The sequence below is a fragment of the Mirounga angustirostris genome, unplaced genomic scaffold (genome assembly GCF_029215605.1).
Source record: "Mirounga angustirostris isolate CCGP_5_RB_7025 unplaced genomic scaffold, mMirAng1.0.hap1 SCAF_14, whole genome shotgun sequence".
NCBI lineage: Eukaryota > Metazoa > Chordata > Mammalia > Carnivora > Phocidae > Mirounga > Mirounga angustirostris.
This window is the reverse complement of record NW_026991722.1, coordinates 66,069,424-66,092,306: the sequence shown is the minus strand read 5'-3', so window position 1 is coordinate 66,092,306 and position 22,883 is coordinate 66,069,424. Positions and strand designations below refer to the sequence as shown.

General features: G+C 47.3%; 2 protein-coding genes across 2 annotated transcripts in view; one reads left to right on the top strand and one right to left on the bottom strand.

The window, feature by feature from the left end:
• The window catches only part of UPB1 (beta-ureidopropionase 1), a 31,629-nt gene that overhangs the window by 1,579 nt on the left and 7,167 nt on the right, over window positions 1-22,883 (top strand). The window contains exons 2-6 of the mRNA XM_045887226.2: window positions 5,183-5,354; window positions 7,349-7,436; window positions 15,588-15,682; window positions 18,209-18,370; window positions 20,668-20,837. Coding sequence (XP_045743182.2) covers window positions 5,183-5,354; window positions 7,349-7,436; window positions 15,588-15,682; window positions 18,209-18,370; window positions 20,668-20,837 — 687 coding nt within the window. The remainder of the gene's footprint in view (window positions 1-5,182; window positions 5,355-7,348; window positions 7,437-15,587; window positions 15,683-18,208; window positions 18,371-20,667; window positions 20,838-22,883) is intronic.
• Window positions 20,486-22,883, bottom strand: part of GUCD1 (guanylyl cyclase domain containing 1) — a 33,232-nt gene continuing 30,834 nt past the window's right edge. Inside the window, exon 6 of the mRNA XM_054510420.2 lies at window positions 20,486-21,005. Within this exon, the coding sequence (XP_054366395.1) occupies window positions 20,962-21,005 (44 nt within the window). The 3' untranslated portion in view covers window positions 20,486-20,961. The remainder of the gene's footprint in view (window positions 21,006-22,883) is intronic.

Genomic DNA, 22,883 nt, shown 5'->3' with positions numbered 1-22,883 from the left:
TCTTAAAGGAAGGGTCTCAGGATGGGAATAGGTTTGTTTTGTTTTGTTTTGTTTTTAAGGATGAGGTGGGCATATTCTTCTGGGAACAGAAATGGAGAGAGTTTGTGGTGTCAGAGAGAGGTAAAGCACAAGAGTCTTAGGAAAAGAGAAACAAGTTTCTCATGTAAGTGACTGGCTGAGGCACATTCTAGAGACTGGGATAAGGACTACCTTGCAAGAGGGACCTTATGTGAGCATTTGGATCTCTCCAGAGTGGGGAGGAATTATAATGGGTGGTAAAATGAGAGCCAACACCCATTGGCCAGTGATGACTGGGCCTCATTGAAGGGCTTGGCTTATAGTAACTGTTCATGAAAGGTTCTCTTCCACTCAGCACTGAGGCCTTCCAGGCTTTACCTCTAGGGTATTATCCTTTGTACTTGCTCAGTTCTTGCAATTGGATGGGATTTGGCTATGCACATGACTGTGAACTGAAGATAGAAAATCATCAGTCATTTAAAAACCTTCTCCCACTTAAACCCCTGCTCACTCCTTATAGCCTGACTGACATGGCCACCTCTGTGAAGGCCTGGTGGAGCCCGAGTCCTCAGCCCCTCCCTCAGGACTCCTGACTGCATTCCACACAAGACCACCTTCTCTCCTGATTAAGTGCTGTGCCAAGCACAAAGACAATGCTTAATAAGTGTATGTCAAGTAAATGAGCTAAATGGGCTTTTGCCTAGGCCAGGCAGATGAAATCCTCAAAGAGCATGGACTCTCAATTTTAAGACAGCCAAAACCAAGAAGCATTTATTCATTCAACAAACATTTAGTGCATGTTTATTTTTGTCCTGGGCACTAGGAGTACATGGTTCCCCCCTTGGAGGGGCTTTCCGCCTTTTGATGGTTGCCATACACGGTGAGAGAAGGATGCAAGGAGAGCTGGAGAGAGTGTACATGAACAGAGGTGGAGGTGAAGGAGATGGAGAAGTTGGTTTGGAGACAGGAAGGGCTCAGGTACTCCGGGTCATGGCCCAGACACCAGGGAGCATGCTCATTCAGGGACTGCATGTGTAGAATGCTGTGGGGAGGAGGCAAAAGTAGGCACGGTAGGCCCAGGGATTCTGTACACCATGCTAAGGGAGCGGGACCTGTCCTAATGGTGGTGGGAGTCTTTAAAGAATTTGAAAAGAACAGGTGAAAGATGAGGAGGCCTAAAGTAACAGAGTACCTGGGAGCCAAGAAGAGGAAGGGTTCCAGAGGTCTTGGGAGGTCAGCAAGCGGTGTGGATAGCCAACACAGCAGAGGAGGCAGATCGGGTGGCTGGTTCATTCATCTAATGAGGAGCAGCTTTGGGGAAGTCTGATGAGTTGAATTGGGGATACTGTCCAGTTTCCTAGGGCTGCTGGAACAAATTACCACACACTGGTGGCTTAAACCAAAAGAAATTTATTCTCACAGTCCTGAAGACCAGATGTACAAAATCAGGGTGTCAGCAGGGCCACACTTCTCCAGAGGCTCTGGGGGAGAATCCTTCCTTGCCTTCTCTAGTTTCTGGTGGCTTCTGGCATCCCTTAGCTTGTGGCAGCATCACCCCAATCTCTGCCTCTGTCTTTACATGGCCTCCTCTTCCCCCTGACTCTCCCCTGGGCATCTCTTATAAGAATACTGGTCACTAGATTTAGGGCTTGCCTGGATAATCCAGGATGATCTTATCTTGAGATCTTTAATTACATCTGCGAATGTCCTTTTTCCAAATAAGGTCTCATTCACAGGTTCTGGGTATTAGGATGTGGATGTATCTTTTGGGGAGCCTCAGTTCAACCCACTACAGGAATTGTGCAGAGGTGGTCCTCACTGGGGGAGGCTGGGCTTGGGACTGTCCTCATTGCAGGCGGAAGAGTGCGTACAGAGTGGGACAGGCCCAAGGAGGGATTCAGGAGAACCTGCTGTTAAAAAAAAAATCAGAGGAAGTGGAGACTTTGCATGGTACTCCAGAGGTGAGGAAGTAGGGATCAGGGGCCCTAGAGCAAGTATCAAGGACAGCAAGCAGGATAGGGACAGAGTGTCAAATGGTATAGGGAGGTCTAGAAGGATGAAGACAGGAGTGTGAGTCTCTCCCATTGCTAAAGCCAACCAGAAGGCTGGTGGCAATTCAGAGTGGGGGAGTGGGCCCCAGGGAATAGGGGGCTGAGGAAAGTGTGAGAGGTGAAGGCTTTGGGGAAGCTCCCTATGAAGGGGAGGTGAGGAGAGCAAGTGAGGTAACAAGAGGGACCTGTGGAGTGTTTCCTTTTTTTCTCTGTTATTTTTTTAATGGGAAAGATTTAAATAGCTTTTTTTTTTTTTTTTTTGAGAGAGCATGAGCAGGGGGAGGGGCAGAGGGAGAGGGAGAAGTTGACTCCCCACTGAGTGCAGAGCCTGGGGTGGGGCTCAGTCCCAGGATGCTGAGATCATGACCGGAGCCAAAGTCAGGAGCTTAACCACTGAGCCACCCAGGTGCCCCTCAAATAGCTTTAATGGTGGATGTGATAGGTCTGTAGGAGACAGGGAGAAATGTCCAAGCTATGCATATTGTTAAGTAAGAAAGGCAAGTGGAGAGCAGAATATACAGAAGGACACCAATGTAGTTTACACACTTATAGGAAAATGTTGGAAAAATACCTACAACATTATTAAGAGGGGTTGTCTCTGAGATTCGGGACTGGAGCTGAGGGGCGTGATGGAGAGAGGAATTCAGTTTTCATTTGATATCCTTTCCACTGTTTGATTTTTTTCTCCCAACGAGCGTGTGTTTCTTTTGTAGCAAAGCTCTAGTTTAATTATTTAAAACGCTGATGGTAAAGAGCTATTAGAGAAGAAAGATGAAGTTCTAGAAGCTAGAGGTTGCAGAGGAGGCAGGAGCTGGGCTCCCTCAGACGAGGTCTGCCTTGACCCTGGTGGGGGAGGTGGGGCCAGGAGGGTATGTTGGAGCCAGAGCAGGAAATGATGGGCTCTCCTCCTTGACATTAGAGGTGAGGCCATGTGGGGCCTTAATATCAGGATAAGGGGCGGAAGGGCAGAAGGCCGACTATGGGGACCAAGGGAGGGTTTCCGGCAGCATGGAGCCCTTCTGAGGTTGTGGTTCATCTACTGGTCTCTGCCTCACTCCCCTGCTGGGCCATAGCCAGTCTATATCCCACCACATCCCTATGCCAAGCCTTTCATGGGCACAGTACTTGTTTATGGAATGGGGCTCAAGGGTCTGTTGGGGTCTCCCAGACTAAGTGGGGCAGGACATGGTGATGGACCACTTGGATAACCAGAAGGTAGGGGTGACTAGACAACCTGAGGGTGGCTCTCTCTGTGTGAGGATATAGTGGCCTGGCCTGTGCCATCTCAAGCCTAGGAGAATGAGTGTCTGCAGGGAACTGGGTGTGGGAGGGATGGAGGCAGCACTCAACATAGTGACAAGGCAGGGAGGCTGCACATCACAGAATAACGGGGCTCATGGTGATGGAAAGATGGGGAGAGCCAACAGCTGTGGGCATCGGATGAGGAAAGACAGCCAGAGGCTGAGGGACATCTGTCATCCAGGTGACGGCTACAGGTGGGCTTGCAAAGGTGAGACAAGATCTCTTCGATCTGCTCTCTTCCTGGGATGAGACCCAGATGGAGGACAGGCCTGCCAACAGGTCTCCCAAAGAATGGTCCTGCTCCCCCGCCTGAGGGCCTGAGGGGAAACAGACGCACAGAGCCCTTCTCCTTTTTCTCCTGTCCTCCGTGGTGACTTGTCGTGGGGCTGAGGGCTGTAGTGGGGGGAGCCCTCTACTTGAGGGCAGGAGGACTGTGTCTGAGGCAATCATGGCAAGGGGAGGTGCGGTGTGGGCAATGCTGCTATTTCTAACCTGCTAAAGTGAACGGAACCCTGACTAGTTGAAAAGCAAGCTGATTGTCAGGGGTGGAACCCAACTTGGAGCTGTCAGGGCCGTCACATGGAAACCGCCTGGCAGGGGGCGGCGACAGGGGGCTTGGGCTGACAGGGCTGTGATTTTGAAAGAAACGTCTTTAAGAAAGTGATTTAAAGTAGGAGAGAAATATTATTATTAGATAATGGCTGTCAGATTATTTTTTGATGTGTTCTCTGAGTATTTCATAACCATCTCACCCCTAGATGGTAAGGCCTTCCTGGCCAGAGGCCATGTCCCATGCACCTGCTGGTTTCACCTCAGTGCACGGCATCCAACAAGCATCAGGAGGTGTTTGCCGTTTGGCCAGTGGTCACTTGGGTGGAAGGTTTTATAAATATTCCATTTGCCTTTGTTAATAAACCACAAACCAGGATGAGCGCCTGCACCTTTGGTCTGGACACCTGGGTCCCACCAGTCCCCCCAGCACCAGGCATAGGACTGCCCCTGGCGGGAGCAGCAAAACGACAGGGGGGTGGGGCTCACCGGAGACCTGTAACCCTTAGTGGCGAATGGTCACAGGACCCCCCTCATGCTATCAGTCCCGGCCCCTCTACCCAGCCATCTCCTAAGCCCTGTCCTCAGCAGTCGCTCTTGTCTTAATCACAGCCTGCCCCACCCTGCAGGCTCAGCAGAGCCCTCTGATTCTAGTCCACATTTTTTTTTAAAGATTTTATTTATTTATTTGAGAGAGAGAGAGAGAGAGAATAAGAGAGAGAGCATGAGGGGGGGAGGGTCAGAGGGAGAAACAGACTCCCCACCGAGCAGGGAGCCCGATGTGGGACTCGATCCCGGGACTCCAGGATCATGACCTGAGCCAAAGGCAGTCGCCTAACCAACTGAGCCACCCAGGCGCCCCACAAACATTTTTGGAAATCCATTGCCTCTCTTCTGTGCTGACTGCTGAGACTTTAATCTCCACCCTGAGGTCAGCAGCTCTAAAACATCAACCTCTTGACCAGTCACCCTACAGCCCCCCTCCCTGCTCCCCGGCTTTGCCAGGCCTGACCCCGGCACCTCCCTGGTGAAGCCCATACTCAGTGTAGTGTCCGTTCTCCACCAGGCAGGGCCCCCCGCTCCTCCCGGCCCCCGCTCCAGCTTCCCACGAGTGGGCCCTGGTACTAGGTTGCTCTGTGTGCCTCCTTGCCAGATGCCCCCGCCTCCTCTCTACCTGATGGGTGACTACAGGGCGGTTGGAGGGGAATTTTCAACTCAGCAGACCTCATGCAAATCGTTTCCCATCTTTCCTGCCCACTTAGGAAGCTTGATCTGCCCAGCAGGGCTTTTGAAGCTGCCTCCGAAGGGGACTTTGAGCTGCAGGGGTATGCCTTTGAGGCCGCAGAGGAGCAGCTGAGACCACCTCGGACCGTGCGTGTGGGGCTTGTTCAGAACAGAACTCCCCTGCCTGCAGATGCCCCTGTGGCAAAACAGGTGCAGCCTCTTTTGACCGTAAATACATAAACGGAGCAGTTGGCCCGCTCTGTGTTTTGAACACGCCCACAGTCCCCAGGTGGCCACTCACTGCAAATCCATAGGCACCACGAGTGGTCATCTAGATGCTTCTGCCCTGGCCACCCCCCTTCCCTGTAGCCCGCATCTCTCGCTCTTCTTTCTTGTCTGGCTCCTGCCCTCTCTCTGCCTTTTTGCTCCTCAGTTTTTCTCACCTTCCCCTCCACGTCCTCTCCTGCGATTGATCTGAAGTTCCATTTCTCAGTGGGGAGGGTGCCCTTTGTCTGGCTCAAGCTCTCTCTGGAACTCTGCCTCTCAGTCTTTTGCCAGAAGGGTACCTGCTAGCACACGCCGGTCAGGACCTGTCTGTCCATCCGTGATCCTGTGGGTGGGGACTCACCAAACTCAGATGTCTGTCAGCTGATGGTGCCTCAGGGTGGCGGGAATATGATATGCATTTCCTCATGACCTTACGGTTAGTATAAATGTGACAGCATTCTTGTATGTCCCTAAAGAAATATGTTGTCACAGACACAGGCGATTTGTGGTCTACACTTCTTCACAGCATTCCTCCAGCTGCTCAAACTTTTAAGGCTTTCTCTGCAGAGGTTTCCTGGGGATACAGCATGCCTCAGAACTCCTAGGGATTCTCGAGAAAAGGTCAATTGGATTCCAGGTCAGGTTCTGCATCATCTTTCTCTTTGGTCCTTCTGCTTTTGTTGGATTAAAAGATTTCTGGTTCTCAGGTCACTTTTTGTCTCTGGATTAATTGACTGTGAGTATGTTTCCTCAACCGTCCCAGATTGTCGGGGGCAGGGACACTGTCTCACCCCCACGGCACCTAGGAGCACACTCGGCACACTGTCAGCACCTAGCAAATACCCATGGAGCCTTGGTGTGTAGTCTTGAAGGGGAGAGACAGCATCGTGAAGAGTTGTTGCTCTCTGGGTTTTCGGCCTGGTTCTTCGGGTCTTTCTCTGAACAGACGTTCCAAACATTCCTGGGGGCCAGGCATTGTGCTGAGGACACCAAGAAGATGAAGACAACTTTCCTCCTGCCCCTAAGGAGCTCGTGGGGTAATGGAGTGACAGACAGTGGGGAACACAACAGCACAATGGGAACAGCGCCACCATAGGGACCTACCAGGGCATGCTGAGGCACCTCTTGATGCTCAGCCTTTTGCTGGGAGAGTCACTCCTCTGTGGGTGACGCATGACATGAATAACACATCCAGGGAAGATTGGGTGGAGTGGGGAAGTTATATTCCTGAAGGAGGACACACCTGGAAAATGGGATCCATTCATTCAATGATAAGATACACACAGGAAAATGGAAGTGGCAGGACAAGTCATACCGGAAGCCTTGAGTACAGGATGGTAGAAAGTGGACTCTGTCCTGAGGCAAAAGGAGCAGTTAGCCCAGGGGATGGCCAAAGTGTGCACTGGGTGTGGTCCCCTCTTGCAGTAAATAGCAGATAAGCTTATACACTCCTCTGTGCAACCCTTTGGGGCAGATGATGTTCTCCCTATTCTCCAGGTGAAGAAACTGAGGCTCTGAAAGGCAGCATTGAGTGTGTAGGACCCTAGAGCCTCTGCACCTCCACCTTTTATTTATTTGTTTATTTAGAGCTTGCGGGGGAGGGGTAGTGGGCAGAGGAAGAGAATCTCAGGCAGACTCCACTGAGTGCAGAGCCTGACGTGGGGCTGGATCCCACAACTCTGAAATCATGACCAGAGCCAAAACCAAGAGTCAGAAGCTCAACTGACTCTTCCACCCAGGGCACCCCATGCACCTCCACCTTTTACTGCAAATTTTGGACTTTATTCGAGTAGGATGTATCAGAACCTCCCCACCTTCCTCACCCTCTTGCCGCTGCCTAGGTGGGGGGTTGTTCCTCGTCCTTGGGGATGAGTTCTGAAAATAGTCTCAACCAACAGAAGAGAGTAGGTTCTAATCCTTGCTTTTTGAATTGCCAGGTCACTGCGCTTCATAGACGCATAGAATCCATCGTAGAGGTGGCCGCTGTGTGCAGAGTGAACATCATCTGTTTCCAGGAAGCATGGAGTAAGTCTCTCCTGGGGCGCTTTCTCTGCTGCCTTCAGATAATAGTGTATTATCTCCATGTCACCAAGAGAACTACTTGACTTTTTAAAAAATCTCTTCTTCTCTCATCTATAGAAAGATTCTTTTGTCAACGACACCAGAAAGCCAGGAATCCTGGCCTCCACACTCCCCAGTCTGTTGTCTGGTCCTGCCAGTTCTTCTTCCCAAAGGGTCCTGAACCCATTCAGTTGCTCCTACCCACCTTCTCACCACTGCCCTGGCCCGAGGTGCCACCAGCTTACACCTGGCTTCTGTATTTGCTTCCAGCTGGTCTCCCTGCACTCTCCACTTTGGCCCCTTCTAACTGCTCTTCATGCCTTCTAGGAAAGATCTTTACAAAACTCAACTCTGTACTGCTTAGTCTGTTCCTTCCACCTCCTCTGCGGCCTCATCTCGGCTGGGCTCTCCTCTGACCTGGATCCTTCACTGCCCTATGGCACCCTCTCCCTCCTCCCAGGCCACTGCAGCAGCTGCTCCCTCTGGCCTGGCCTTCATCCCCATCGCCCTCCCCTCCCCCTCTCCTTGCCTTTTAGACCCCGTCTAGCCTTCAAATAGAAGCTCAGAGCCCACCTCCCTATCTCAAGGTATGTCCCTGTAACGTACCCCTGGTACCATATACCTTTATTTTCTTTTTATCAAAGTTCTACATGCGTGGTTGGGAGTCAAATGGTCTATAAGGTCTGTTACCAAAAACTAGCTGTCCTTCTCCCCAGAGGCAACCACCTTCTACTCTTGGCTGGTTCTTTGGGAATCTACCTTTGTGTTGCTGCTTCCTGATTGTTCAGTTTCATACCATCTATTAACTTCCCACTGTGGAAGAAGACAGCATTAGTCCCTTGCCTCCTCTGCCCACTCTGTTCACACATACCCTTCTTACCTTCCATCCATTCTCTGCCAAGCCATTTTGTAGACTTAGATTTCTTTTCCTGAATCACTTTCTGTTTTCCCCAGAATTTGCTTTGTTTTCTGTACACCTACCCCAAATTCTACCCCAAACTTATTTCCAGCTTCCTAAATCCTCACAAGTGCTCTTCTTAATCCCCATCAACTATTTCCCCCATACCCCCTACCTGGTTCCATCTCCTTGAAGGAGTAAGTCCCCAGAGCCTTCTGACTGCTCTAGTCTGATTAGTTGCCCCCCCTGCTGGCTGCACAGCTGTCATCCTGGGATTTCCCTTCACCATCATGCTGGGGAGTTCCTTTATCTTGCTCTTGTGTTTCTTCTATCCCCCATCTTCCTCTTTCTTGCTTTTCTCCCTCTTTTTGGTTGCGTAGATTTTATCTTGATAAAATAGATTTTATCTTGATTTGCCATTCAGTCTTTTGTTTCTGCTGTCATATTTTGAATTTATAAGAGTTTTTTTGGTCTGTAAGTTCCTGTTTTATGACATCCTGTTCTTATTTTATAATCGCAGTACTTTCTCTTGTCTCTGAGGATGTTAGGTAGCATTTTTTTTCTCCTTGCACGTTTCCTACTTACTCCAAATTGGTCTTTTTTCCCTAGCTGCTTATATTTTAACGTGTTTAGACGTGTGAAGCTGTCTGTTGGTTCCATCTCCTTTTTTTTCAATTGTAAGTTTTCATTTTAATTCCAGTTAGTTAACATACAGTGTTATGTTCATTTCAGGTGTACAATATAGTGATTCAGCAGTTCCATATATTACCCGGTGCTCATCACAAGTGCTCTTCTTAATCCCCATCAACTATTTCCCCCATACCCCCTACCTGGTTCCATCTCCTTGAAGGAGTAAGTCCCCAGAGCCTTCTAACTGCTCTAGTCTGATTAGTTGCCCCCTCTGCTGGCTGCACAGCTGTCATCCTGGGATTTCCCTTCACCATCATGCTGGGGAGTTCCTTTATCTTGCTCTTGTGTTTCTTCTATCCCCCATCTTCCTCTTTCTTGCTTTTCTCCCTCTTTTTGGTTGAGTAGTTTTCTGAGAAAGAACACATAGGAGGTAACCTTTTTGAGACCTTGCGTATCTGAAAATATGTTCCTCCTACAACTAGCTCGATAGTTTGGTTGGGTATTGAATTCTAGGTTAGAAATAATTTTCCTTCGGAAGTTTGAGCACATTGCTCCACTGTCTCCTGGCTTTGAGTGTTGTTGACTAGTCTAAAGCCCTTTTGACTGATGACCCATTGCATATGATCTGTTTCTTTTTCTCTAGAAGGTTGTAGAATTTGCTCTAATGCTTTGAAGTTTCATAATGATATGCCATTGTGTGTACCTATTTTATTTTTTTCATTAAGTCATCAAATATTTATTAAGCATCTACTATATGCTGGGTGCCACCATAGGTCCTTGAGATAGAGCGGCAAGCCAAAAAGAGAGACACCTCTGCCCTTAGGGTGCTTCTTGTGGGGAGTGGGGAGACAGTACATAATGTGTGTGTATCTATTTTAATCCATTATTCCAGGAACTCATTGGGTTCCTCTAGGCTAGAAATCTGGGTCCTTCAGATCTACTGTTCATTAGTGATTTTCTCCCCTCTTTTTTCTTTCCTCTCTTCCTGATATTCCTACTATTAGGATGTTAGAACCCTGGGCTAGATCCCTAATTTTCTTAAGTATTTCCTCCTATTTTTCATCTTTGTCTTTTTGCTCAGTTTTCTGGTAGATTTTATCTTGATTTGCCATTCAGTCTTTTGTTTCTGCTGTCATATTTTGAATTTACAAGAGTTCTTTTGGTCTGTAAGTTCCTGTTTTATGACATCCTGTTCTTATTTTATAATCGCAGTACTTTCTCTTGTCTCTGAGGATGTTAGGTAGCATTTTTTTTCTCCTTGCACATTTCCTACTTACTCCAAATTGGTCTTTTTTCCCCAGCTGCTTATATTTTAAGAATTGGGGGTTAAAAAGCTGATTGCAAACTCTGAGTTTGTGGGAAGAGTTCCTTCCCACTGAGCTTCATGAGAGGGTGACTTGGTTTAGCTGTTTGTTAGCTATTCCTTCATAGTAGTGTCTTTGGGTCATTCTTTTCAGGCTGGTCAGAGTCCCCAGAGAAGATTCTTCTTACCTCCTGCCAAGAAGAGAAGGAGGATAGGGGTCCAGTATGCCAATGTTTACTGAATGCCTCTGTTTTTGACACTCTACTCGTCTTCATCTGTCCTGGCTTCCCCAAGGCCAGAGGCCTTCTGTTTAAGCACCTCCAGAGAATGAGCCTCTAGCCTTCTGCTGGGGTGGGAGGGACTCATGACAGCCTTGTGCAGTGGAGGAGGGATCTGGGCTTCTGACTGCTTTTTAAGCAGACTTTTGACCAACTTTTGTTTGTTACCCCTCGCTGCTTCCCCACCTTCAGAGCCCAATGGTACCTCTGACTCCTCAACTTTCTAAGGGTGTATGGTGGAGAACAGTATATGGCTTCCTCTACTGCTGGAAGCCTGAATTTTCTGGGTCGATCTATCACAATATCTACCCTCATCCCTTGGCTCTCCAGCCTCCCGTATTCTGTTGCTCTTGTCCTTTTCTCAGTGCTTCATCCTCATGGGTTTGTACCTTTGCATAAAAGTCCCTTTACTGTCATTTGGTGCGGCTACAGAAAAGAGCAAAGGCGTGCATCCAGTCTGCCATCTGTACCCAGAAGTTCATCTCATTTTCCATGTTCCCAGTTACTTATACTTTCACTCATTTGGGCAACACTTTTGATTTGTCTGCCTCTTCCATTAGACCATAAACTCCATGAGGTCATTGTGTGGTGTTAGTTTATTTTTCCCATTCTAATTATCACCCCCCCCTTTTTTTTAAATTTTTTATTGTTATGTTAATCACCATACATTACATCATTAGTTTTAGATGTAGTGTTCCGTGATTCATTGTTTGTGCATCACACCCAGTGCTCCATGCAGAATGTGCCCTCCTCAATACCCATCACCAGGCTAACCCATCCTCCCACCCCCCTCCCCTCTAGAACCCTCAGTTTGTTTTTCAGAGTCCATAGTCTCTCATGGTTCATCTCCCCCTCCGATATCCCCCCCTTCATTCTTCCCCTCCTGCTCGCCTCTTCTTTTTTTTTTTTTTTTAAACATATACTGTATTATTTGCTTCAGAGGTACAGATCTGAGATTCAACAGTCTTGCACAATTCACAGTGCTTACCAGAGCACATACCCTCCCCAGTGTCTATCACCCAGTCACCCCATCCCTCCCACCCCACCCCCCACTCCAGCAACCCTCAGTTTGTTTCCTGAGATTAAGAATTCCTCATATCAGTGAGGTCATATGATACATGTCTTTCTCTTTTTGACTTATTTCACTCAGCATAATACCCTCCAGTTCCATCCATGTCGTTGCAAATGGCAAGATCTCATTCCTTTTGATGGCTGCATAATATTCCATTGTATATCTATACCACCTCTTCTTTATCCATTCATCTGCCGATGGACATCTTGGCTCTTTCCACAGTTTGGCTATTGTGGACATTGCTGCTATAAACATCGGGGTGCACTTACCCCTTCGGATCCCTACATTTGTATCTTTGCACCCCTATTTTTTAACATTAAACATACTTAACTATAATAAAATATATATAACATAATATTCATCACTTTAACCATTGCTAAGTGTACAATTCAGTGACGTTAAATGCGTTCACAAAGTTGTGTAACCATTACCACTATCTATACCCAAAACTTTTTCAACATCTCCAACAAAAACTCTGTACTCATTTAATAATACCCCTCCATCCTGCACCTCTGATAATCTCTGTTCAACTTTCTATCTCTATGAATTTGATTACTCTAGGGACCTCATGTAAGTGGAATCATAGTATTTGTCCTTTTGTGACTGGCTTATTTCACTTTAGAACAATGTTTTCGAGGTCCATCCATGTTGTGCCAAGTGTCAGAATGCCCTTCCTTTTTATGGCTGCATAATATTCCACCATATGGATAGACCACAGTTTGTTTATCCATTCCCCCACCCTTGTTTTATCTTTAAAAAAAAATTATTTATTTGTTAGAGAGAGAGAGCACGAAAGCGCAAGTTGCAGGGAGAGGGTGGAGGGAGAGGAAGAGAGAGAATCTCAAGCAAACACCCTGCTGAGCAGGGAGCCGGACATAGGGTGTGATCCCACAACCCTGAGATCATGACCTGAGCCAAAATCAAGAGCCGGACGCCTGACTGACTGAGGCACTCAGGCTCAGCTTTATCTTTAAATGCTTTATCTTTAATGAACAATCCCTGCTACGTGACAGACAAAATGTTTACGGGATGGTTTCACCAACTTCTTCCTTTTCTTGGATCTGGAAAACTCCCAGTCATCCATCAAGGTCTAGCACAGACACCCCCTTCTTTGGGGGACCCCGGGAATTCCCCTGCATAGAACTGAGCACTCTGTGAAATCGTGCAGCCACACGAGGTTATAATTGAGCTCCCCCCTCATCTAGGCTGGCAGCTCCTGAGGGCAGGGCCAGGTCTAAATTTAGAGCCTGACTAATGGAGTGTTGGTTCAATAAATAAGGAATCCTCTCTCCCCTCTAATCTGAAAGCTTGGAGTTGGACTTTGCAGCCAGCCTCCTGCCAACCTCCATTCCCCATTCCTCTTCGGAAAGTTTGTTTACAGAGGTTGTGTAAACAGGAAAAGAAACCATTAAAATGGAAATGGAGAAATTTGGAGAGCTTAGCAACCTGAAATGAAGTCAGAAAGGGAGGTTTTATTCTCTTGGGGTATTTGAGTCTCTCGTAATGTGCTGAAAGCGGAGAATAAATGGTCATTAAGGATCTTTTTTGTCATTAACAGCTTTTTCCGTTGGCTTCCTTAAAATAGTCTCTCCCTCTTTCCTGAAGGTAGGCCTGGGGAGTCTTGAGCCTGAGGCCAAGGCCCCTGGGGCTGTTACTGGCAGGGCCTAGGTGGCCAAGATGGTAGTGGTGCCATTGGTAACCTCTTCACGCTGGCCGTATCTTAGGACCAGCAATCCTACAACTGAAAGGAATTGGGAGACTGATGCTTCTTTTCTCTTCCTTCTCTGTGAAATGAGGAGAGTCTTCCCTACTTCACAAGGATATGGGGACCAGCTGCCTATTACTGGGCCCATGGCCCACGTTTGGGAAAGGTTGACTACAATTAGTAACCCCAAACAGGCCACCCGCCCCATGCCGTGACCACGTGAGGCACTTGCCATGCACGTCACGCTGCTTCCTGAATACCATCCCTGCAGGTTAGTCAGTTCAGAGCGACGTGAACCATAGCAAGCATCTGGAAACTTCCATTAGGCTAAGCTGCCTGAAAGAAAATGGACTTGGGTTATTGGAAGGAGGAAGGTCTAAAGAGTATACAGAATTGGTCCAAACAAAGAATTCAGTCATCCAAAGCAAGAAGAAAAAGACAAACAGCCTGGTAGGAAACGGGCAGAGTTAGGAACAAGACTGCCTAGAGGATGAACCCAGAAAGGCCAGTGACCATGTGGCAAGGTGCTCCACCCATAGGTGAGGGAAATGCATATTTAATCATGGAGCTTTACTAGCTCACACCATCAGACTGGCTGACACTAGAGTGTATGGGAGCGGTGGAACACACGTAGCCAAAAATCCCTGTACCCACCCCCATTGCAGCCCCCACTCTCCCCGACAAAGGCAAGCATCATTTTGAACCCAGTATGTGTAGTATTCTGTGAATTGTTACTCCATATGTAGGTACCTGCTGTTTGAAAAATAAAAAGCAAACAAAAATCAGTTTATGAATTTAATGAAATTTCTTATTTAATTAGCCCCCTGATGGCATCTAGCCAGAGAACATGGGAATAATGCATTTATCCTTGGGGAACATTCAGTCCGTCATCCAGCGGTTCCCTGACTTCTTATGGGAGTTCATTAAGTGAGTGGCTTTTCTTGTTCCTGAACAAGCCTCTCTATCCCCGTGAGGAGGAACATTTCTGTGGTGATGTGCCCAGGGTCCCCGGTGCCATCCTCAGTGGCCCTCTGACACTTTCCCCAGGGAGTCTTGGCTATGCTTATACCAACCCGCAGATTGGCCAGCAGTTTGGGATCCAGAGTAAAATATACATAAGATCAACTTTACCACTTTAGTCATTTTTATACAGATCAGTGGCATTAAGCACATTCACACTGTTGTGCAACCATCACCATCATTCATCTCCAGAATTTTTTCCTCTTCCCAAACTGAAACTCTGTCCTCCCCCATCCAGCCCCTGGCAACCACCATTCTAATTTCTGTCCCTATGAATCTGGCTATCCTAAGTACCCCCATCTAAGTGGAATCCTATAGCATTTGTCCTTTTATGACTGATGTATCACTTAGCATAATGTCTTTGAGCCTCACCCATATTATAGCATGTGTCAGAAGTTCCTGCTTTTTGGGGCGCCTGGGTGGCTCAGTTGGTTAAGCGACTGCCTTCAGCTCAGGTCATGATCCTGGAGTCCCAGGATCAAGTCCCGCATCGGGCTCCCTGCTCAGCAAGGAACCTGCTTCTCCCTCTAACCCTCCCCTCTCTCATGTACTCTCTCTCTCTCATTCTTGCTCTCTCAAATAAATAAATAAATCTTTAAAAAAAAAAAAAAAAGAAGTTCCTGCTTTTTAAGGCTGAATAACATTCCATTGTATGGATGCATACCACATTTGGTTTATCCATTCATCCATCAGTGGACACTTGGGTTACTTCCATCTTTCAGCTGTTGTGAATAGTGCTTCTATGAAATGATTATGCAGATATCTATTCAAGTCCCTGAATTGTTTTTTCCCTAAATTCAATTGTTTTTAAGACTGCAGTAAAGAGGGTGCCTGGGTGGCTCAGATGGTTGAGCGTCTGCCTTTGGCTCAGGTCATGGGGTCCTGGAATCGAGTCCCACATCGGGCTCTCTGCTCCTGGGGAGTCTGCCTCTCTCTCTCTCTGTCTCTCATGAATAAATAAATTAAAAAAATAAATCTTAAAAAAAAAAGACTGCAGTAAAGAAATTTGGCCCAGCCCTTTGTTTTGCTATGAAGCCTAGAAGGTTAGGGTCTGCCTGGTGCTCACATTCGGGGACACAGGACCCAGAAACCAGGCTGAGACCCTCGGGAGACTTGTTATCTTGTGCAGGCCCTCAACAGCTGGGCTGAGGAGCGCCCCCTCCGAGGTCATGAGTGTTGGATATGATTCTGACTTTCTCCTCTTCACAGCTATGCCCTTTGCCTTCTGTACGAGAGAGAAGCTTCCTTGGACGGAATTTGCTGAGTCAGCAGAGGACGGACCCACCAGCAGATTCTGTCAGAAGGTACAGACTGGATGTGGCCCTTCACCATGGAAAATGCACCCATTTGGTGCTTGTTTTGCCAAATGAGATTAGATAAGACTATTTGCTGCCCTTTTTTTTAGTGTACTTTAACTTGAAATCATAGACTTTCAGAGCTAAAAGGGCCCTTAATGGCTTTTTCAGGTGAGGGAGCTGCAGCCCAGGGAGGGGTGACCTCCCACGGCAGGTTCTGCCATTGGCAAGTGGCAGAGGTGGCCTTCGGGGACCAGGGATGAGGTTGATTCCTTGTCCGGACCTCTGCTGCTGCCCAAGTTGTTTGCCTGCATTATGTAAGCTTCTCTGTGTGGCTTGTCTCATCAGTACCGAGATCAGTCTTCATTTTTCTTTGTTAAAACCTTATAATGTTGTTTGACCCCACTGATATGAAATGTCCAGAGTAGGAAAATGAATAGAGGCAGAAAGACATGGTTGCTGGGCAGAGAGAGGGATGGGGAGTGACTGCTAATGGGTATGGGGTTTCCATTTGGGGGTAATGAAAATGTTCTAAAATCAGATTGTGGTGATGGTTGCACAACTCTGTGGATGTACTAAAAGCCACCCAGAGCACACTTTTTTTCCCCCCTCGCCCATCAGCAGTGACCCGAACAGCACACTTTAAAAGGATGAATTTTGTACCATGTGCATTATATCCTAATAAAGCAGTTCTCGGGGCACCTGGGTGGCTCAGTCGTTAAGCGTTTGCCTTCGGCTTGGGTCATGATCCCAGGGTGCTGGGATCGAGCCCCTCACCGGGCTCCCTGCTCAGCGGGAAGCCTGCTTCTCCCTCTCCCACTCCCCCTGCTTGTGTTCCCTCTCTCGCTGTGTCTCTCACTGTCAAACAAATAAAATCTTTAAAAAAAAAAAAAAAAAAGCAGTTCTCTCTCTCTCTCTCTCACACACACACACACAAACCCAACCCATAACAACAAAGAGGTTACGAATGATGACTTATCCTTATTCTTAACAAAGCACTTTTTTCACTTCTCCATGTCCCATTTCAGATTTTATAAGTATTTTTAGGGGATTTTTTTGAGCAGAACTGTAATCATAGTGATTCTATCAAAACTGAGCCGCAATTCCAAACATCAGCGTTCTCATGCTATCAGAAAAAAATCTGTCATCTGCCAGGTTGTTGATTCTGTGCTGTGGATAAAAGAGAGGGGACTGATTAAGTGGTGACTGTAGACGACACACTTGAACCAGGGCCAGAAGAAGAGGAAAGGGGGAGTAGGGGATGAGAACTGTTACCAGAGGACACCTGTCTGCATCGAGAGGGGCCCAGGACCCATGGATGCCCTTACATGACTTGGAACATCACCTTCTGCCCTTTGTGCCTTTCTCCATCCCTAAGGCCAGAGGCGGTGACAGGCTAGTTAGAGTTGAGGACAAATGACCATCTGGGGCTGCTTATCCTGATGGTCACCAGGTCCTTAATGTTCTTATTTGAGACAAAAGGAATTCAGCATCAAAGAGTTTGGTTTGGCTTGGTTGGTATGGTGAAAAGTATGAGGAATATTCTTTTTTTTTTTTTATTGTGGTAAACAGCACATAAAATTTACCATCTCAGCCATTTCTAAGTGTATCGTTCAGGGGTGCTAAGTACATTCACATTGTTATGAAACAGATCTCCAGAACTTTTTCATCTTGTAAATCTGAGACTCTGTACCCATTAAACAACTCTCCATTCACCCCCAGCTACTGGCAGCCAATATCCTACCTCCTGTTTCTATGAATTTGACTACTTTAGAATACCTCACGTAAGTGGACTCATTTAGTATTTGTCTTTTTGTGACCAGCTTGTTTCATGTAGCATAATGTCTCCAAGGCTCATGGTGTCATGTGAATCACATGTCATCCATGTGATGACAGGATTTCCTTCCTTTTTAAGGCTGAATAACATCCATTGTATGGATATACCATATTTTTAAAAGATTTTATTTTTATTTTTTTTTAAGATTTTTTTTAAGTAATCTCTGCAGCCAATGTGGGGCTCAGACTCACAACCCCAAGATCAAGAGTCACATGCTCTGCCAACTGAGCCAATCAGACACACCAAATGTACCACATTTTATTTATTCATTTATCCCTCAGTGGATTTTTGGGTTGCTTCTACTTCTTGGCTCTTATGAAGAGTACTGCGATGATCATTGGTGTACAAATATCTCTTCAAGATACTCTTTCAGATATATACCCAGAAGTGGGACTTCTAGATCATATGGTAGTTCTATTTTTAATTTTTTTGAGAAACTGCCATACTATTTTCCACAGCCGCTGCACCATTTTACATTTCCACCGACAGGACACAAGGACAACAGTTATTCTTACTTAGCTCAGCTTGGGCATCAGGATAATGCTGGCATTCAGCCTTCCAAAGAACAAATACAAATGATAGATAGCTCTAAACCAAGTCAAATTATTTAGTAGGATCATTTAATTATTCAATAAAAAAAAAACAACTCTGACGGTTGATTTAAAAGTATGACTCTGCTACATTCCTCATCTTTCCAGCTGGCAAAGAAGCATGACATGGTGGTGGTATCTCCTATCCTGGAACGAGACAGAGAGCACGGGGACGTTCTGTGGAACACAGCCGTGGTGATCTCCAATTCCGGAGCAGTCCTGGGAAAGACCAGGAAAAACCACATCCCCAGAGTGGGCGACTTCAACGAGGTGAGCCGGCCCTACAAAAACCCGCTCAGCTTACTGGCCCTTCGGTCCACACCTGCCTGTGGATCTTTCCACGAGGGAAATCCTGTGTTGGATCATGTCCCGTCACACAACACTGGAACACAGTATGGCTGTAGTGATCACATGGAGAGATGAGATTTGAATGGGACTCCTGGGTGAGTCCCAAACACCAAGCACAGAGGGATATTTCTTTTTTTAAAATTTTTTAAATACAATTTTATATAAAATTATTATATAAAAATAAATTTTTAATTTTTAATTTATTTATTTATCAGAGAGAGAGAGACAGAGGCAGGCAGAGGGAGAAGCAGGCTCCCCACTGAGCAAGGAGCCGGATGTGGGACTCAATCCCAGGACCCTGGGATCACGACCCAAGGCAAAGGCAGACGCTCAACCGACTGAGCCACTCAGGCGTCCCTAAATTTTTAATTTTAAAAAATTTTTTATTATTTTATTATTTTTTTTAAACATTTTATTTATTCATTTGAGAGAGAAGGGGAGAGGCAGGAAAGGGAGAAGCAGACTCCCCACTGAGCCAGGAGCCTAACGCAGGGCTTGATCCCAGGACCTGGGGATCATGACCTGAGCCGAAGGCAGACACTTAACCAACTGAGCCACCCAGGCACCCCTAAGATTTTATTTATTTATTTGAGAGAGAGTGAGAGAGAGCAAGAGAGAGAGCGTGAGCAGGGGGAGGGGCAGAGGCAGAGGGAGAAGTAGACTCCCTGCTGAGCAGGGAGCCCAATGCGGGACTCTGTCTCAGGACACTGGGATCATGACCTGGGCTGAAGGCACTGAGCCACCCAGGTGCCCCTGGGTATTTCTTTTTTTAATATAACCTGACTTGGCTTTCTTAAATTCATCTCTGAGGTAAGTGGTATATAGATTAAAACCAAAATAAATAAAATAAATAGTGCACAAATGTGAAATGATTCCTGCAGCCCCTTTCGGGCTCTGAGCTCCTCACCTGTCACAGTCTAGCCCTCGTTTGGGAAGTGGGAGTCCTTGTTCATAAGTCACGTGAGCTCTTAGCCACGTCGATGTGTTGGGATGGCAGGAGGTAAATGCGTGTATCTGTGCACATGGGCATTAGGTAAAGCTTTGTGCCCGTGATCAAGGTATAAGTGAGGAGAGCTATTATGATTAGTTAATGCCAATGCATGGGTGGATTGGGTGAAGAGGGGTGGACTCTACCTAATACCTAAGATATGAAACCTGAACTTGACCTACAATAAATACAGTTGTTCAGAATGTGATATACCCAGTCCTTTGCTGCCCTCCCTGATTGTGGGTGTTCCAACCACACTCCCAGGATGGTCAGAAGGACAAGGATGGACCTACAGAGCTAGATGGCGTTCCCTAGGGATAAAAAAAACCCTGGTGTCTCTCAGTGACAGCTGGAGGTGGGGTGGGAAGATGTGCTCATCACCTGTTTACCCTGGGATTAATCTTTAGCTCCCAGCAGATGGTGAAGGGCTTGTCTCAACACACCAGGATCTACTCCATTGTCCACCACATGTACACATCCTGGTTGCTGCCTGACCCTAACACATTTTGAAATTAATGGGAAGAGGCAAAACGTTCTGGGAGCAGATCTGTTTGGGACCCCAACTAGCCCTCTAGCCCCTCCACAGTGCCAGCCATGAAAATGCCCCAAGGGGGCAGGCAGAGAGGCAGACATGGCAGGACGTCCCTAGTCCCGGGCAGGATGCCCAGGGAGCTCTGTGGAGGAGAGTACTTTCAGGGTGTGAGCTCTAGTCTCAGATTGGCCTTCATCAGCTGGACAAGTCGCATGGCCACTGAGGCCGTGGTGTTCTCCCCCAATAGGCGGGGATTGCTCTGTATGAGTTTCCAGTCCCTTCAGCACTGACATTCTTCATAGGAACATGTGGTTGGTGAAGACATTGACTAACTCATGTTAACATTGACCAAACCTTGACCATTCGTTGTACCATGACTGAAACCTAACCAAAGTTTGTCCTTAAAATACTGTGGGAAGTTGCTTCGGGGATTTTTTGGACGTGCCACAAAAGAAATTGTGGGGAAAAAATTAACCATGGTGATTTCCCAGTTATTCTGTCTGGTTTCTTTGGTTTCTCTCTCTCTCTCTCTCTCTCTCTTTTTTTTTTTTTTTAGCAGATTGAAATTTGGGAACTTAGAGTCACAGCCAAGATTGTTACTTTTGGAGTCCTGGCAATATTTTCTTTTTTTCTGTCAGGTCTAAAGAAAGAGAAATTGTACAGATCAGAGGCTTTCATACATGGCCCTTTGTTTTTCAGTCAACTTACTACATGGAGGGAAACCTCGGACACCCCGTGTTCCAGACTCAGTTCGGGAGGATTGCGGTGAACATCTGCTATGGGCGGCACCATCCTCTCAACTGGCTCATGTACAGCATCAACGGGGCTGAGATCATCTTCAACCCCTCAGCCACCATTGGAGCACTCAGGTCTCTCAGCAAGTAGGATCTGGGAGGGTTCTTGGGACCTAGCTCTCTTCGGCTCATGGCCAAGCAGCAGGGTTCAGAGGTGGGTTTGGTAAACTGTAGCAGGCAAGTGAGGCCACCAGGTTGTCTAACAAATCTGAGCCATGGGATTGCGTGTTGTATATTTCAGAACTGTGAAAAAAAAAAAATACTCAACATCAATTAAGATCCCCCCCCCCCCCCGCTGAGAACTGCTTTGCTGTAAAATACTATTCCTTTGCTATTATTCTGAACACTGAGAGGATAACAGTCCCCCTCCACTCACGCCATAATTGTCAGGCTTCCAAAAAGTTCCTCTTCTAAAGTGCCCAAAGCATAGTAGGTGCCTGGCCAGAATTAGCCGCCTTCCCTGTCACGGCCACTGTGCTCCCTCACAGAGGGACCACGGATTCCTAAGCCTCTTGTCTGCGACATCCAGCACGTGGAGGGCAGACACCTGGACGAGGGAACAAGCCAATGAGAGAATCAAAGCCGAGAGGGTCCTTAAGAGATCAGCCAAGTGGCTCTGAAATTTGTTTTTAACCAGCAAAGTGTTTTCTTCTAACACCTAACACGAGTTTCGGTGTTAGCCTCATCCTGAAACAGATAAATCTATCCTGATGAGGGCAGTGGGGGGGCGGGCCCTGGCAGTTCCTGGGCCCCTGCACAAGACCCCTGGGGCCCTTCATTTAATAATGGTGGGTGAGCTAAGATGACCCAGCATGACTGCACTTCCGCTGCTTCTCTCTTCCCCAATGGCTGAGTATTTGGGTGGTTTCCAGTTTTGCATCATTAACAAGTACCAGAACTCTAGGAATTATGTGCAAATATCTTTCTCCCCAACTCACTTCCTCCAAAGCAGGATTCCTGAATGAGGAGGTGCTGGCTTTCACTCTCGTTGTCCTGGTTGCCAATGCCCTAGCAGTGGGACGCTGGTGGTGGGGAGGGCCCCGATCCCTCGGTGGGGAGCAGCTGGGACAGTTCTGGTGGGCAACTTTGAGTTCCCTGCCAGCCTACCCCTGTCACTCTTCTCTCTTGACTAAATTGCAGTCTAATTTCTTCTGAAGGTCAGAATGTGACATTTACTTTACCTTTTCTTCTAAGCACTGTGCCCCCTTCTCAAGAGCGACATCCCCACAGCATTCTGATTTGCACAGCAGGTCCCTCAATGAGCCAGAACGCAAACCTAGTGGGCTACCTCAGGTCAGCTGCCCCCTCCGTGCACCCGAAGTTTCTGTCTGTGTCCCGGAGGGGTGCTGTTGGGCAGAAGGGGAAAAAACTCGTCTTCGACATCCCCTGAAGAATCTCCCTGGGGCCTCATGGCACCTTGGTTACTATGACAGAATCCAAAGGCAGTTGTGACGTAGGGTAATTAGTGGTCATCCAGCATCCGGACCTGGGCAGAACCTCTGGGCCAGGCCCCTGGAGCAACCTCCTCCTGCCAGCCATGTGTAAGGCATTCAGCAAGCGCCATCTACCTGCAGGGGTCCCTCGAGGAACCTGAAGCCAATGCGCTGAGCATCTCTGCCTGAACTGGCTCTTGGGCCAAGGCAGGCAAAGCTGAGGACTCAGGCTCAGACGGCCGCATCCCTGACCTTATTCTGTCGGGCTTTTATTAGCCCCAATTAAGCACACAGAAGCACCCCAATGTAATATGCACATAACTGCTTGCGTCTTCAGCAGCCTATTAGGCTTATTAAAAATTATTGATTTTCCTTTCTCGACCAACAATCATCCAACTCGTGCCTTTCAAGGGTATGATGAGGCTGTCAGTTAAAACGGTAACAGGTCCTTTGGAAAGTGGTATGTTTCATGAGCTCCCAAAATGTTCACACCCTTTGACCGGATAATTATACTCCTAAAACTTTACCTGACAGAGTGTCTAAAAGAGGAGGAAAAGGCTGTATGCATGAAGATGTTTCTGGCAGCTTTATTTATAATAATAAAAGAGCTAGAGGTGAGAGAAATGTCAGGGTTAGGTAAATTTCAGCCCATCTCTTCCATGTTAGTGCACAGCCACTCAAAAGTCAT